General features: G+C 47.2%; 1 protein-coding gene across 1 annotated transcript in view; it reads right to left on the reverse strand.

Annotated features, from left to right (window-relative positions):
- Positions 1 to 10,264, reverse strand: part of ITIH2 (inter-alpha-trypsin inhibitor heavy chain 2) — a 39,103-nt gene extending 28,839 nt beyond the window's left edge. The window contains exons 1-6 of the mRNA XM_032349788.1: positions 10,053 to 10,264; positions 8,625 to 8,699; positions 7,033 to 7,065; positions 5,019 to 5,188; positions 2,294 to 2,398; positions 1,384 to 1,546 (exon numbers count right to left, since the gene is read on the reverse strand). Coding sequence (XP_032205679.1) covers positions 1,384 to 1,546; positions 2,294 to 2,398; positions 5,019 to 5,188; positions 7,033 to 7,065; positions 8,625 to 8,699; positions 10,053 to 10,136 — 630 coding nt within the window. The 5' untranslated portion in view covers positions 10,137 to 10,264. The remainder of the gene's footprint in view (positions 1 to 1,383; positions 1,547 to 2,293; positions 2,399 to 5,018; positions 5,189 to 7,032; positions 7,066 to 8,624; positions 8,700 to 10,052) is intronic.
- Between the last annotated feature and the right edge of the window lie 4,812 nt (positions 10,265 to 15,076).

Below are 15,076 nucleotides of genomic sequence, written 5' to 3' on the forward strand. Positions count from 1 at the left end.
CTTCATGGACTCAAACTCAAATTCTTGGACTAATAGCATACAGCCTAGTCTCAAATCTTAATTGTTTCTTAGCTCTGTGTCCATCAGCAGGTTATTTACATATATCTATAAGTCAGGGATAGTAAGATCTACTTTATAACTTGTAGGGAGGAATGAATGACCTATATTCTAGATACTATTCTAGAAATATTCTAGAAATATTCTAGAAAATATTCTAGATCTATTCTCATATTATTAACTCAGCAGCTAAATCCTATTACTAACAACCTCAGCACTTGCATCATTGTAGGCAAGATGCCAATCACATCTATTTACCATGGGATTCATGGAATTGAGCAAGAGAGGGGCGCCTGGGTGGCTCAGTCAGTTAAGCATCTGCCTTCGGCTCAGGTCATGATCCCAGACCCCTGGTCTGAGTCCTGCATCGGGCTCCCTGCTCAGTGGGGAGTCTGCTTCTCCTTCTCTCCCCACCCCCACTCATACCTTCTCTTGCTAACTCTGTCTCAAATAAATAAATAAATAAATTCTTAAAAAATAAAAAAGAATTGGGCAAGAGAACGGCACACATTTATCAACACTCCCAGAAACACAGCCACGTTGAGCTGTGCAGAGCCTCCAGCCAGAGCTGCAAGAGGGCACTGAGATCCAGCCCGTAACCCACCGCCAAGTCATGGGTCGTGACACAGGGCTCCATTTGTCAGGACAAGGGCATCTTTTCCTAATTTTCACCAACGCCCCAGATGTGCCAGCAGGGGCACTGAAGAATTACACAGGGGCATGTACCCTGAGAGCGAGCTGATGCCACACAGCAGTCATGGGATAGAAGGTGGGTTCCATCGGTCTGATAAGCGCCTTTTCAAATTGGAATGAAAATGTCACCATGATCAATTATCCCCTAGAGTTCCCCCTGCCTGGGGGTCTCACCTTCCTATCTGTCAGATGGAGAGGCAGATTGGGAACATGGTGTGGTCACTGAGGCCAAGACTGCAGTGCCGTAGCTAGGAGACCATGGGTCAAGGAGAGCCAGTGGCTGCCAGATGCCAGGAGAAGCGAGGAACAGATTCTCTCCTGAGCCTTCACAAGTAAGGCCCTGCTAACACCTGGATTTCAGACTTTAGTCCTCCAAAACTATGAGAAAATAAATTTCCATTGTCTTAAGCCACCCAGGCTGTAATCAGCTGTGGCAGCAAAGCTAGGAAATCAGGAGCTGAGCCCGCACTGGAGTCGGTCAGGAAGCGTCCTGGTGGACTCCAAACCCATCACCGTGTTGCTGGCTTGCACGCTCCCGACGCCACAAAGAGCGGAGAGCAGCAGCAGGTGTAAATCGGGGCCGGGAGCCATCAGTGGATGGGGTGACTGCGCGCCCTGCGAGTCCCGGCTCACCTCCAAGTGTCTGGCCAGCCGCCCCGGCTGCAGGTGGAGCCTGTGTTCGTAGGATCCCAGCCTCCTCCACTTCACTTCCTGGTAGTGAAGTTCAAATTGCACCTTCGCTCCAGGGGGGACGTTTACTTCGGTTTTGAAGTTTTCCATATCCAGAGCCCTGCTCCTAGAGGTTTAACCCCCCAGCATGAGTCAGCACGTGCACGACGGAGGACAAGACCCCGCATCCATGCAGAGGGCACCCGGGCACCCAGGCTTTTGTGGGCCATCGGGGCTGCTCAGGGGTTTACAAAAATGAAGAGGAGGTACGATCGAGATCACTGAAACTTCTAGGGAACCTTAGTTCTACCAACAGTTGGGTCTCCTGTCCTGCCTGATCTTTTTCCTCCAGAGCGTCTTAGAGACCTGAGTGTTGTCTGCAAGAAGCTACCAGGGACGGATCCCTATTCCACACCGGGACCTTGACACGTGTCGTTTCTGACACGACAGCTCTGCAGGATGGAGAGCAACACGCTCGTTTTCCAGACGATAACAAATGAGGCTACGAGATTACTAGTAACCGGCTCAAGACAACTTGGCCACCTAGGCGTGGGGGCGGGGCTCAAACCCAAACTGATCATTCCAGGGACAGCCCCCATTTCCTCCGCTGCATTGAAGGCTCAACCTATAGATTCTTTGCATCTTTGACTCTCTTCAGGAAGGAGCAATTTAAGATCCCATCAAGTGGAATATGTATTTCCAGCGTAAGCCCCTGTTTAAATACGTTACTTATAAGGTTCACTGTGATCATCGCTTGAGGTGTTTGGTTTTAAAGAGGAAATGGCAGATTATCAAACGAGGCTGTTTTGGGATTGGGAATTGCACGGGCGCAGCTAGTGGCTGAGACTTTGACCCGCGCTGGCTCAGCCCTTACCTCACCAGCCCGGCCGTCTTGCCTTTGGCTCTGGCCTGGGCGTAGAGCGCGCGACCCACAGTCTTCTCCTTAATGGAACTAGTGAATGTCGTGCCATCCACAGTCCTAAAAAAATGACAAGAGGCCCCTGAGTTGTTGAATTTTCCCAAGCAGTAGTTTCAACCAACAAACGAACAAACAACCCAACCAGGTGGGTTTAGTGAATGCTGGCAACTATCATTGTGAACCTAGAAGAAATGAGAAGAGGGACATCTGCCCACCTCCTCATCTGGAACCCCTCTATCTGAGAGTGTCCTTTGAGAGACAGGCACCCATCCTACAAGCTTCCCCTCAGGCTCTGTTGCTTGTGTTTAAAATTGTTCCTCATTTTTGAGTTTTACCCTTCAGATTAAGCGTTGTTCTTTTTGGGTAACCCTCGTGAATGACAAATATGGCGAGGAGAGGTGACAGATACATCACCAGTTATCTAGCTCACGTTTTTTAGAAGATGATTCTAATAGCCCGGGGGCTCATACTCTCCAGCAAGGGTGGAAAAGAGTGAGGAAAGACGGAAGGAGGTGCTGGGGATCCCTCTGCAAATTTGTGTTTACCCCTCTAACACCTCCCTTAGGGACCTCTGACTTCCCTTTGCAACTCCATCTCTACCTACCTTATTTTAAGTGATGGTCATCTAAGTAATGATGGGCCAGAGCCATCAAATTACAGACTTTCAGAAATAAAATGGACCCCATGGCCTTCAAATGGACAGGATCTCTCACCATGTGAAGAATGCTAGACGTTCTGCAGTGCGGGGGCTAATTTCCTGTCCCAAGTGCCAGAGTTACGCCTGGTGAGGCTCACTTGAAGGCCACCTCTTTCGATGAGAAGTCAGCGCTAGGAGATGGTGATTTGCTCAAGGTCACACAGTTGGTCAGAGATGGAGCTAGAAGTAGACCCCACATGTCTAGGTCCGTACTATTCCCATCACCCATACTCAGGTGCAAAGACCAAGGAGTCTTTGAAATAAAAGGAAATTCAATAGGAGAATATTTGGAATCTACATAAACAAAAGAGCAGAAGAAATATTTTGAATAGAAGAAATATTTTGTGCAATTCATAGGAAATTGCGATGATCAAGTTGGCTACCTTTTCTGGTCTTATAAATTCAGCCCTGAGTTAAGGGAGACCAACGTAAATATACCTGTTGTAATTCTATCTTTTGTTACCTCAAACCTTCTATGACATGAGATGGAGAAGAAGAAAAGAATAAAGGAAAACAGAAAGAAGCGGCATCTAGAATAAATTCTGGTTATGTGGCTTCAAAATTAAAATGCATTATAACAGTTCTAAATATACTTTTTCAGACACAGTGTCATCTAATGCCACTACATAGAATCTCTTTCTACATTTTTTTTTTAGAACAGACTGCCTAAAATTTTTTTGAAAAACAAATTTCTAAGCCAATTAAAGGATACCAATTCAAAGTCACCTAATGCCCTTTTCCCACCTACTTTGTTTTGTTTAGAAAATATAGTTAATGTGTTCTGTAGTTTTCAGAGGAAGACATTTTTAGAATCTATTCACAGTTATCGCTGGTTACCTTGGTGGATGAAAGACCAAAACAGATGAGAAGTAACTCAATCGAATGTCTTAGTTAAAAAAAAAAAAAAAATAGCCAGGCTATATGCAGAGCCTTGTGCTCTGTTCTAGGTAACATGGACAGGACACGGCCAGACAGAGCACACTCTGGGGATGGCTGTGTAAATGGTCGGGGGTAGAAAGCCATCCAAATATTTGGAAAAACATAGGGTGTTTAGCTTTGATGCATAAAGCCACCGAGCGGGACAAGATAAGTGGCCTCACTTTTTAAAAAGCACTGGAGTGGCTGAAAAATATTTTTAATTATGGAAATCTTCAGACAAAAGAATAGAATAATAGAAGAAACCGCCATGAAGCCATGCCTGAACCACACCATTATGAGTACTCAGCCTGTCTCATTTCCCCTCTACCCCGTCTTCTCCTTCTTGATTATTCTGAAGCCAATCTCAGACAGCATACCATTTCATCCTCGAACACTTCAGTATGTATTTTGCAGAGAATTAGAAAAAAAATTTTTTTGTGAGTGGAACCAGAGTCACTGGGTAGAAACGGAACAGATTTCAGTGAAGTATGAGAAATAATTCTAACAGACCTGTCAATCATTGAGTGGATTTCTCTGGAAAGGAGTGAGTTCATCATTAAGGAGATATTCAAGTCAAGCCTGGATAAGGCACTTGTCCTCGGTGTAACAGAGGAATTCAATCACTGGACAGATGATTGGATTTAATCAGTGGTTCTCATGTTTTTTATTTCCCCATAGAGAAGCATATGACAGGTGACACGGAACAGCTCTGCACTCCCTATATGGATTCCCATAAGCCACGACAAATTCATGTATTTCTCCCCACCCCCCGCACTCCCTCCCCCACAAGAAAGCAGATTAAAATGCAAGTAAGTGTTGTTACCAGAGAGACAGCTTGGGTGCTATAATTTATTAGACACCAGAAGCAAATCATTCCCAAATTCTGATATTTTGAACAGACACAAATCATGGGGATCCAGCCCATGACGACTCTTGACCTCCAGTGAGTCCACAGCTCTGAGAACCAGTGGAGCAGTTGGCCATTAAGGAACCTTCGAACTGTGAGGGGGTTGGAGTCTATGAGTAGAGCATACCCAGCTTCTAGTCTACATAGGGGTTACTCACATGGAAAAGTTGGAGATGAAGGCTCCTTTGGGAATCTGAACGTCAAACACCGCATTCTGAGGCTCTGGGGAGTTGTTCACCACTTTGGTCTGGATGACGGTGCTGGCCATACGAGAAGTAATAGTGGACTGCACTTTATAGCTATAAAGAGTCACTTGATCAGCCTCTTCCTGTAATTGGCAAGAAAGCACGGGGGTCTCAGAGCAAACTTACCCATAATTCCACCACATATTTTGTTATGAGAGCATTACCTCTTATTATGAATAATTCTCAGGCACTGGTGAGCATATAACTCGGATAGTATTAAACATTCTCCTAACTTGGGGGACGCCTGGGTGGCTCAGTGGGTTAAGCAGCTGCCTTCGGCTCAGGTCATGATCCCAGCATCCTGGGATCGAGTCCCGCATCGGGCTCCTTGCTCGGCAGGGAGCCTGCTTCTCCCTCTGCCTCTGCCTGCCTCTCTGTCTGCCTGTGCTTGCTCTCTCCCTCTCTCTCTCTGATAAATAAGTAAAATCTTAAAAAAGAAACAAAAAAACCCCCCAAAAAACCCAACATTCTCCTAACTTGGAACCCTCCCTCCCAGGCAGAAGCCTGCCTTTGTTTTGAAATAGCTTGAGATGCCCTTCAGCTCTGAGTCTAACATGCAAATACCAGTAGAAAATGGTTGTGGGACACACGATTGGACTGAGAAAGTTCAGGAAATAACTTCAAAGGCAGGACCCTCAGCCAGAGGATAAGGATAGCAGGGTTTTAGGGGACCTTGGCTGTATCTCCAGAGGGGGGCCAAGCCCAGGGTACAGCGGGGTGGAGAGACGCACGTCGCCCCCATATTGCTCTCTTTCTTCCTCCACCTTTTTTTTTTTTTAAATAATTTTATTTATTTATTTGATAGAGAGAATGAGAGAGGCAGGGCATAAGCAAGGGAGCCACAGAGGGAGAGGGAGAAGCAGGCTCCCTGCTCAGCAACGCAGGGGCTGATCCGAAGGCAGGACCTGAGCCGAAGGCGGACACTGAACCGACTGGGCCACCCAGGCGCCCCTGCCTTCTTCCATCTAATCTGTTATGGTGCCATCTCCTCCCCTTTCTGTCCTCCGTCCCCCAGTTAGGACACAGTAGGACACACTGATGGGAGGGCGCCAAAACTGGAACGTGAAGGGAAAGTATCTTGTCGATGCCGTGACTGGTCCCGCTCTCGGGACCTCCTTTGCGAATCCTTCTGTCCTGATTTAAGGCAGCTCTGGCCTAACCACCTGCAGGCCCTCACTGGGCTGCGAGGCCAGGTACCGGAAGCGCTCATGTTTCAGGGGACGCCGGAGAACCCCAGCGTCCTTCCGGGCGATGGCAGAGGTGACCCATCGCGTCTTGCTTTCTTCTCCAAAAGGATTTGCTTATTTCAATACTAGGCGTCGTCCCCAAAACTCTGTCAGCCAAGAGCAAGCCTTTCAACCCCATAACAGCCAGCTCACCTCAGACTAAGACCAAAGTCCAGGCTGAGTTACTTGGCCTTTTTCCCCCTTAAATGCGTGCTTCTCGCGGTTTCTGTCTATTGAGAGCAGGAAGCCAAAGGAAAGCACTTCCTTTTGTGTTTCCTTGATGCAGGGAGGACTTCTTTGAACATCTCAGGGAACTGGAACTTCCATTTCGGAAACTCCTTTCCCATCCTGTCTACCCCTCCCCCCAAATCCTCTGGGTGTCATATTCCAAATTAAAATAGCTATATTGGAATGAATATGTACGCGTGGGTGAAATCTAGGTTTTTCGGCAAAACTTGAGAGGATAGAAAGAAAGGACATTTTTCAGTTCCTGGTGACATCTCTCCTAAGTATATACCATATACTCTTTCATGCTGAATTTTAGCCACACTTCCAAACAGAATTGGGCAAGAGGGTGTTTCGAAAGTCAGGTAAATGCTCTCAGGGCTAGAGACAAAGAGGCAGCCGTATTGATCTCCTGAGAATAGGTAACAGGAAAATCATTCGGTCATCAATTTTTAACAAAATCAAAGTAAACTCACCAGCGTTTCTCCCGATTCTCCGGAAACACTTCTCTGTGGAAGGAAGGTAGACAATCATTTTTCAAAAGTGTATTACTTATTACCCAGGGGACAAAAGCTGCTTCCTCTCAGTCAAAAAAAAAATTTTTCCCCCTTCAACACTGAGCTACAATTCATTCACTGGAGCTGAGACATAAATGCCAAATATTCTTGAAAACTATTTTCCCACTGGTGTGTTTCTTTGAATATATTTTTCAGCCACTTTGTGAGCACACCATTCTTTGATATAATACTGGAACATGTACTTTTAAATGAAAATATTCAATGGAACGCATGCTGAGTGGCCTATCTCCCCTTTCTCAGGTTTGACTGATTTTCTTATTTAGTTGAATAATAATCGGGATGCCCCAGGCTACCACAGGGCTCTGGACCTGCCATTTCCAAGGTCCATAGTACATTTGTTCCCTCACCCCAGCAGTCATCCTTCAGATCTTAGTTTAGGGGGATTTTCTCTGTCAAGCTCTCTTACACCCACCCCCAAACTAAGGAAGCTTCTCTTATTAACTTTTCACGGCAGCTAAGCTCTTCCTTCCAAGCAAGACAGTGGGGAAGCTCGTCTGTCTCCTCCATTGGATTGGGCTACATGAGGGTAGGGATTTCGAGGCATTTTCTCTTTGGGGTGGCCCTGGACTGGCACAGGGCAGGCGTGTGGAAAATCCTGCACTTTCACTGCTCTGCTAGGGAATTATCCACGCAAAGGACTGTCCTCTAGGCATGGAAGGCTGAGTTGGGTTTCCAAGTGGGTGAACATCTAACGTCTGTGGGACTTTACCAGAGTAAGTCAGGTGCTGGATACGAGGCTAGCTAGCCTGACCTGACTTGGAGTGAATTGAGGTTTTAGGGAGTCTTATGTGACCTCGTGAGGTCAACAGTTGACTTCTTTTGAACTTTTTGAAAGTATTTCACAATGATGAAGCTTTCTCTCTTATGACTAGATGACACGAGAGCCTGCCCATTGGGTTTTTGTATTATTGGTCTACAAGAAACCAGGACTTTCAGAAAGTCCAAAATTCTCACCCAAACAAAAGAAGTCATTGGTCGGCTTAGTGTTGCTTCCATAAACACCCCCTTTCTCAGCACGTGGGCTCCATGGGGGAAGAAGCCACACCCTTCCTGGCCTCCTGGAGAACTGGCCCCCAAGAATTAGAGGCCGCATCCCTGCCGTAGAATGACTTCAGGACGCAGCCTGGAACCTGGCCCATCTCTCTGCTCTCTGAGCCTCTCCCCAGAGCAGCAGTGACTGTCGGGGTGGGGGGGGTGTTGGGAGGAGGATGTGGGCTCAGTGGGCAGCATCTGCCACCACTGAGAGCAGCAATGCCCGCCTAAGAGGAAATCCTTCCTGATAAGACAGTGAACTCATCCCACCCTCAGAGAATTTGAAGAAAACACATAGCCATCCATCCTTTAAGGAACTAAGGTGACCCATTCTGATTAAAAAAAAAAAGAAGCTCCAAGAAAATCTAGCAGAAAGCATCTTAATCCTTCCCCTCCTCATGATCTCTTTCACGATCTCTTTCTTTTATTTCCCCCTTGGGGACTAAAGCTTGTTGTACCTGATGCCTCCGGTTCTCTGGCACAAACTGAAACTTGCCTGGGGCCAGTTCCACAAGATCTTCGTATTCTGCAAACTTAAAAAAGAAAGTAGGTTTTTTAAATTTCTATTAACAAAAAAGATCTAGAGGAAAGGAGGCGGGTAGGGACAGGCGTAAGGGCATTCACTCTGTTTTTCTATCTTGTTTCCTATACCTTTGGGAAATCCTTTTTTTTTTTTTTTAAATACAGTGACTTCTTTAATGTATTTATATTTGCTAGCTATGTCTCAGAGGTGAGTGCATGGAAGGTAGTCTCTTCAAATTTGTTGGATGAAGGAATGCACTTCTTAGTTTGCTGGAAGATGACGGGACTCAGAGGCCGGGGTCACAGTAACGCAGGGATCAGTAGGGTGTCTGGTAGACTGGTCTACTGCATAGACCTCGGCATCAGCAAGAGCAAGATAAATGTGTCCATAGGTCTCCTCCAGTTAAAAATGTTGTAGAAAAAATGCTGCTGGGAAAGGAATACCAGTTAGAAGTGACTGAAAAAGCACAAACATGTTTGGGTGTCTTGGCTTCGATCCGCCATTCTGCCGGTGAGATTTCCAACACACTCTGGCGATTCTTAAGGTGTTGGAAAATAAGATCATGTCTAAGCAGACCGAGTGATTTTGTTTTTTCCTTTCCTGCAAATATGCCATCCTGTTCTTTGGCATTTCAGTGGGTAAGCCACTCTGCAAGGATTACAAAGTCTCTGCACTTCCTAGGATGTTCCCATAACACACGTTCTTTTTCTGGCATCGAAATAGCTTTGGCGTGACTTCCAAAATAAGTCCGTCCAAGACTTTCCTTATGTGGGGGATGGCCGCGGGCCCTAAGTGTAAACCTTGGGCTCCCTGGAAAGAGTCCCTGCACCGTGCCAGCCCACTTGCCATCTCTCCTCCTTAACAGCAATCTTGAAAGTGTCCTGATGACAGGACTTACTGCTCACGTAGGTAGGAAAGACAATGGTGCTTTGATAATGACTTTTCTTAGACTCTTCGTGCAAGAGTCATAACGATGTGTCGTCCTTGTCATAGCTAATAATTATTAAGTGCTTTCTAGTGCTTGCGTTGTGCTGGGCCGTTTACATACATCATTTAATTCCCCTAACCCCCTTGGGTTTGATCAATTATCCCCATTGCTTAGGTAAGGAGTAGGCAGCTGTGTTCCAGAAATGTCACACTGCCGGCCAGTCCATAGAATCTGACTGAATTCTCATGCAAAACCCATTAATGCTTTAAACGGTAAATACATGTTGCAGTAATTAGAACAATGAACACTCCTGCTTGAGTGAATTTTACCATAAATTTCCTTTCCCGACAGTACAAGGTCCTCGAACAGCAATAGCCCCAGGCTATCCGCTGAGCCTGTGTAGAGGCCCACAGCAAGTTTTCCGGGAGTACTTACTTCTGGAAGTCCACTGGTGGGGATCTCGAAGCCCTGTGTTCCAGAAACAAAGACGCAGAAGAGAAAGCACATGAGTCGATTCATTTTGCCCAGTGGCTTTGCCAAGCTCCCCGTGCGGGGTCCCGGCAGAACTCCGCTCCTCGCTGAACCCCGTTCAAAGGAACAGCAGAAGGGTTCGTGTTTTAAAAGAAGAAAAAAAGAAGAAAGGTCTCAGACTTTGTTCAAAAACAGGACAAATATTTGTTCTGGAGTTCAAACTTGAGCTGTGGGGGTGGATCCGCCACCCGGAGGTTATCCAAACAGCCAAGCCAGAGGTAGGCCCTGGGCTGTGAGGACAAGTCAGGGTCAGATGGATGTGCTTCCTTTGGTTTTTGCTGATTTCTGCTCCTCTCAGAGTCAGAGCAACCCAAAGATTGGACCCAAGTGGGAAACTAGACAGGGAAACAGAGTCAGAGAGATAAGGGCCGAAGTGCAAAGTTTCTGGAAATGAAAATCCTTCTGTTTCGATGAAAGCAGGAGAGGTTTAGCGAAAGGGGAAAAAGAAACTCCGTGGTGTTCTGAGCAAAGCTGGCGTTTCCCCCTCCTCTTTGATAACTAAGCAGCTACTGCCCTAGAGAACTGGGCAGGCAGCTGGGCAGGACACAAAGACCTGCTGAAGAGCGTGTGTCTGAAACCGAGAGTCACGCTGGAAAAAATTAAGAAACACTGTGCGGAAAGGTCACTTCTCTTAAAAAGAGAAACCGAGATTCGTTTTTGTTGAGGGTGCCATTCCTAATCTAGAAAATTGGAGAATTTCATAAAAAAAAATTCCTGGAAGTAGCAAAATTCTTTAGCCGAACAGCAGGGTACAAGGTGAACCCACAAAATCCAAAAAGTCACATCTCTCTTTATTAGCTAGTGGTTGCACCAGAAATAGGAAGAAGAAGTCCTTTTTTACTGGTTGTATCAAAAACACACAGGAATTTAAGTCAGGGCAGAAATTTATAATAAGAAACATCTTAAACTCTGGTAAAAAGAAGGAAGCTATGCATAAATGGAGAACTGTGTTCTTAAAATACTAATTGTTAATGCTGATAGTTAAAGGGGCTAATAATTACATCATCAGCTAAATTTATATATACTTTTAAATTTATTTTTTAAAATCTTTTAAACCTTTTTAATTTTTAAAACCTTTAAAAAATGATTTTATTTATTTATTTGACAGAGATCACAAGTAGGCAGAGAGGCAGGCAGGGAGAGAGAGAGGAGAAAGCAGGCTCCCTGCTGAGCAGAGAGCCTGTTGCGGGGCTCGATCCCAGGACCCTGGGATCATGACCTGAGCCGAAGGCAGAGGCTTAACCCGCTGAGCCAGCCAGGCGCCCCAATATATATACTTTTTAAAAAAGATTTTATTTATTTGAGAGACAGAGAGAAAGAGAGAGAGAGCAGGAGCAGGAGGAAGGGCAGAGGGAGAAGGAGAAGCAGACTCTTCACTGAACAGGGAACCTGATGTGGGGCTTGATCCTGGGACCCTGGGATGGTGACCTGAGCCAAAGGCAAATGCTTAACAGACTGAGCCACCCACGCACCCCAATTGATATATACAACTTTATAAAATATTGATGTTAGTGTCCCATAGAAGAGTTTATGGAACTTGGAAAACTCTATAGGATGAGAAGACAAAAGAAAGCCAAAGAAACATGGTTTTTAAACAGTAAGAATTAGGCCCAGTTTTAGGTTTTAAAATACATTAAAAAGCACAAGTATTTAAAAAAAATATGGTTTAGAAAAATAAAAAAAATAAAAATAAAACATATGGTTTGGTGCTTTAAAATATTGATACTATCCTGGCGATTTGCAGACCTGTACCCATGGGGCTAATAATAGGTTATATGTTAAAAAAATAAAAAAATTAATAATGAAAAATCAAATATTGATACTAATCAGTGGAATAAAATAGTGAGAATAAAATAGTGCAGAAATGCATGTCGTATAGAATATGCTATATAGAAACCTATAACAACAAAACAATAGGGAATGAATTCAGTCCTTAATACATGCTCCTGGAACAATTAGATAACAGTATGAAAAGGAGTTAACTTAGTCCATACCTTCTACGATATATAACAAATTTAAATGGTTTGAAGAATTTCATGTCACAAGCATAATGAAAACTGGGTAGGCTGCTATGTGCTGGCTCTTCTTTTGGGCACTTAGAAAAGAAAATGATAGAATGAGTAAAATATACATGATTAGCAAAACTAGTTAAGATAACTCAGACAGGTTAACTCAATCGGTTAAGCATCTGCCCCCAGCTCAGGTCCTTGGATAGGGCTCCCTGCTCTTCTGGGAGTCTACTTCTCCCTCTGCCTCTGCCTCCCTCTTTCCCTTTGTCTTTTATGAATAAATAAATAAATAAAATCTTTAAAAAAAAAAAAGATTTACTAGGAATGGTGAAGCTGCAGCCTCCTTACTCCTCCTTTACAGAGGAAAGCAGGGAGGCTCCGAGAAGTCAAGTAACTGACTCAGTGGCTGGAGGCATGATGGGAACCAGAGACCTGAGGCCGGCAAGCCTGCACCCTACCCTGTCCCCAGCCAAGATGATGGCTTGGAGGTGCCTAGGTGGCTCAGTCGGTTGAGCCTCAGACTCTGATTCCGGCTGGGCTCCTGATCTGGAGGCAGGGGTGCTGGGGGAGTTGAGGGGTGTCATGGGATCAAGCCCTGAGGCAGGTTCCATGCTCAGTGAGGTCTGTTCCTCTCCCTCTGTCTTCCCTTCCCCCTGGCTTGTGAGCACACAAGGGCTCTCTTTCTCTCAAATAAATAAATAAATCTTAAAGAAAAAAGGCGGGGGGGAGGATGTTCTGGCTCCTGCCCACAGTGGGGCACGCAGACCAGCAGAGAGATGATGCACAAGGAAATGCAGGTTAAAGATGCTCACACGGCATGAACGCGGCTTTTACTATCAAACACGTGCCTTGATCCTCCCAGCTCGGCGGGGACGAGTTCCAGGACCCCCAGCGGATGCCTGAAACCGCGGACCGTCCTGAGCCCTCCACCCACTGTTTGGTCCTACCTACGCGAACCTACCATAAAGTTTAATGTGTAAATTAGGCCCGGCAGGAGACGAACAGCAGCTAATAACAGAATAGAGCGATTACACCTGTACCCCTGGGGCAAACAATGCATTATATGTAAATAAAAATAATTAATAAAAAATAGAGCGATTATAACAATATAGTAAGAAAGGTTCCCTAAACGTGGCCTCTCTGTTCTCTGTCTCCGAATACCGTAGAGCCCGGCCCTGACCTCCCCGGCTTGCAATGGGACGGGGATGACAACGCGGCTCGGGGAGGACACGGAGGGGACGCGTGCGTCGCGGCGCAGCGAGGGGCGGCCCGACCTTGCCACGTGGCCGGAAGACCGTCCTCTTCCAGACCGCGGTGGGGACCGTGGGGAAGCCTCCGCGGAACCTGGACCTCCGGACGAGAGGGGGACGAGAGGGGGACGAGAGGATTCCGCCCAGACGCGAGGACGGGTCCTACAGCCGTGCGGAGGCCGCGGGGAAACCGTCGGCCCCACACGCCGGGCGGCGCCGGGCGCTGCTGCGTCTCCCCGGGGAGCACCGGGGGGAAGTGGGGACCACAGACCCCGAAGTCGTTGCCCCGCTGCCTCTGCTCCGGGAGTCAATTCCCGGGAAATAATACAAAGGGGGAAAAAATCGAAAGGAAAACTTCATGCCCCTGAAATAGCGACGAGAAGGAAATTGGCGGATGATGGGGGATGGCGAAGAGAGAGGCTCCTTGGACATGAATTCGATCGTGTTCCGTCGACCCCGGCGGAGACTCGCTGTCCGGCTGCGTCCGGAACACCGAAAGGACGCGGCGCGAAGGAGCGCGGTCGGCGCTGGAGACGCGGATGCCCACGGCGCGGAGCGGAGAGACGGTGCTTCCATCCCGGCTAGAAGGGAGGCCAGGGTCTGTCCAGGCTGCCCGCAGCACCATGCCCCTTGCGAGGTGAGCCTCGGGTGTGCAGAGGAACTGCGGCATTCGGGGCGCGGGGCCACCTCGGTCTGGTGGGAGATGGACACGGGGGCACGGGCAGGACAGCCTGATACACCGCGTCAAGGGGCTCTTGAACTGGGCGCTGCGGGCGGTGGGGTCCGGGGGAGGATTTAGAGAAGGACCGAGTCGTGACGAAATCCACATTTTATAAAGATCACTTTGGGTGCAGCCGGGATGATGGAAATGGAAGACGGGGCCCAGGGAGCTCCCCGAGGAGGCTGGCCGTGCTCGCGCAGTGGACGGGCGCGAGGGTCTCCCCGAAGGCGGCAGCAGTGGGGTCCGATCGGAAGATGCTCCCATGCCACGCTGTAGATTTACGTCGGTGGGCAAGTACGAGCTTTTGATACCTAAGAGTGTAGATGCGGGGGGCGCCTGGGGGGCTCAGTCAGTTTAGCATCAGGCTCTTAACCTCAGTTCTGGTTGTGATGTCAGGGTCATGGGATGGAGACCATGTCAGACTCCGGGCTGGGTGTGGAGCCTGCTTAAGATTCTCTCTCTTCTTCTGCCTCTCTCTCTCTGTCAAAAAAAAAAAAAAAGTATGTGCTATTATTGCTGATTAACGTTTAACAGCATGCAGATTAGTGAGGGCTTATATTTACAGCTACAAAAAAATGTGTAAGTTCGCAAACAGCCAAGAAATCTGGGCAACTAAAACGTCATGTCTGGGTGGAGGGTTTATGGACAATTTATTGTTTCTTCTTCAGGGTAGTGGTTAAGAGCATCGGGCTTTGGAGTCTGTCTCCCTGTGTTCATAATTCTGGTTCTTTCCGTGGGAACCCACAGAGTTAATCCCCTGGCTTGAACATGGAGGTCTGCGGGACGTTCATTCAAATGCCCAGGAAGGACATATGCAGGTGACACGTGCACATCTGGGTTAAGTGGGGGCTGGGAAGCCCCTTAAGGAACATCACGGGGGAGTCACTAAGCCACGCTTGGTGGCTGCCATAACTGCCGGAAGGGCCAGCTCTGAGAAGGGGCTTCCTC

Source organism: Mustela erminea, chromosome 6, assembly GCF_009829155.1.
Source record: "Mustela erminea isolate mMusErm1 chromosome 6, mMusErm1.Pri, whole genome shotgun sequence".
NCBI classification, from domain to species: Eukaryota; Metazoa; Chordata; class Mammalia; order Carnivora; family Mustelidae; genus Mustela; species Mustela erminea.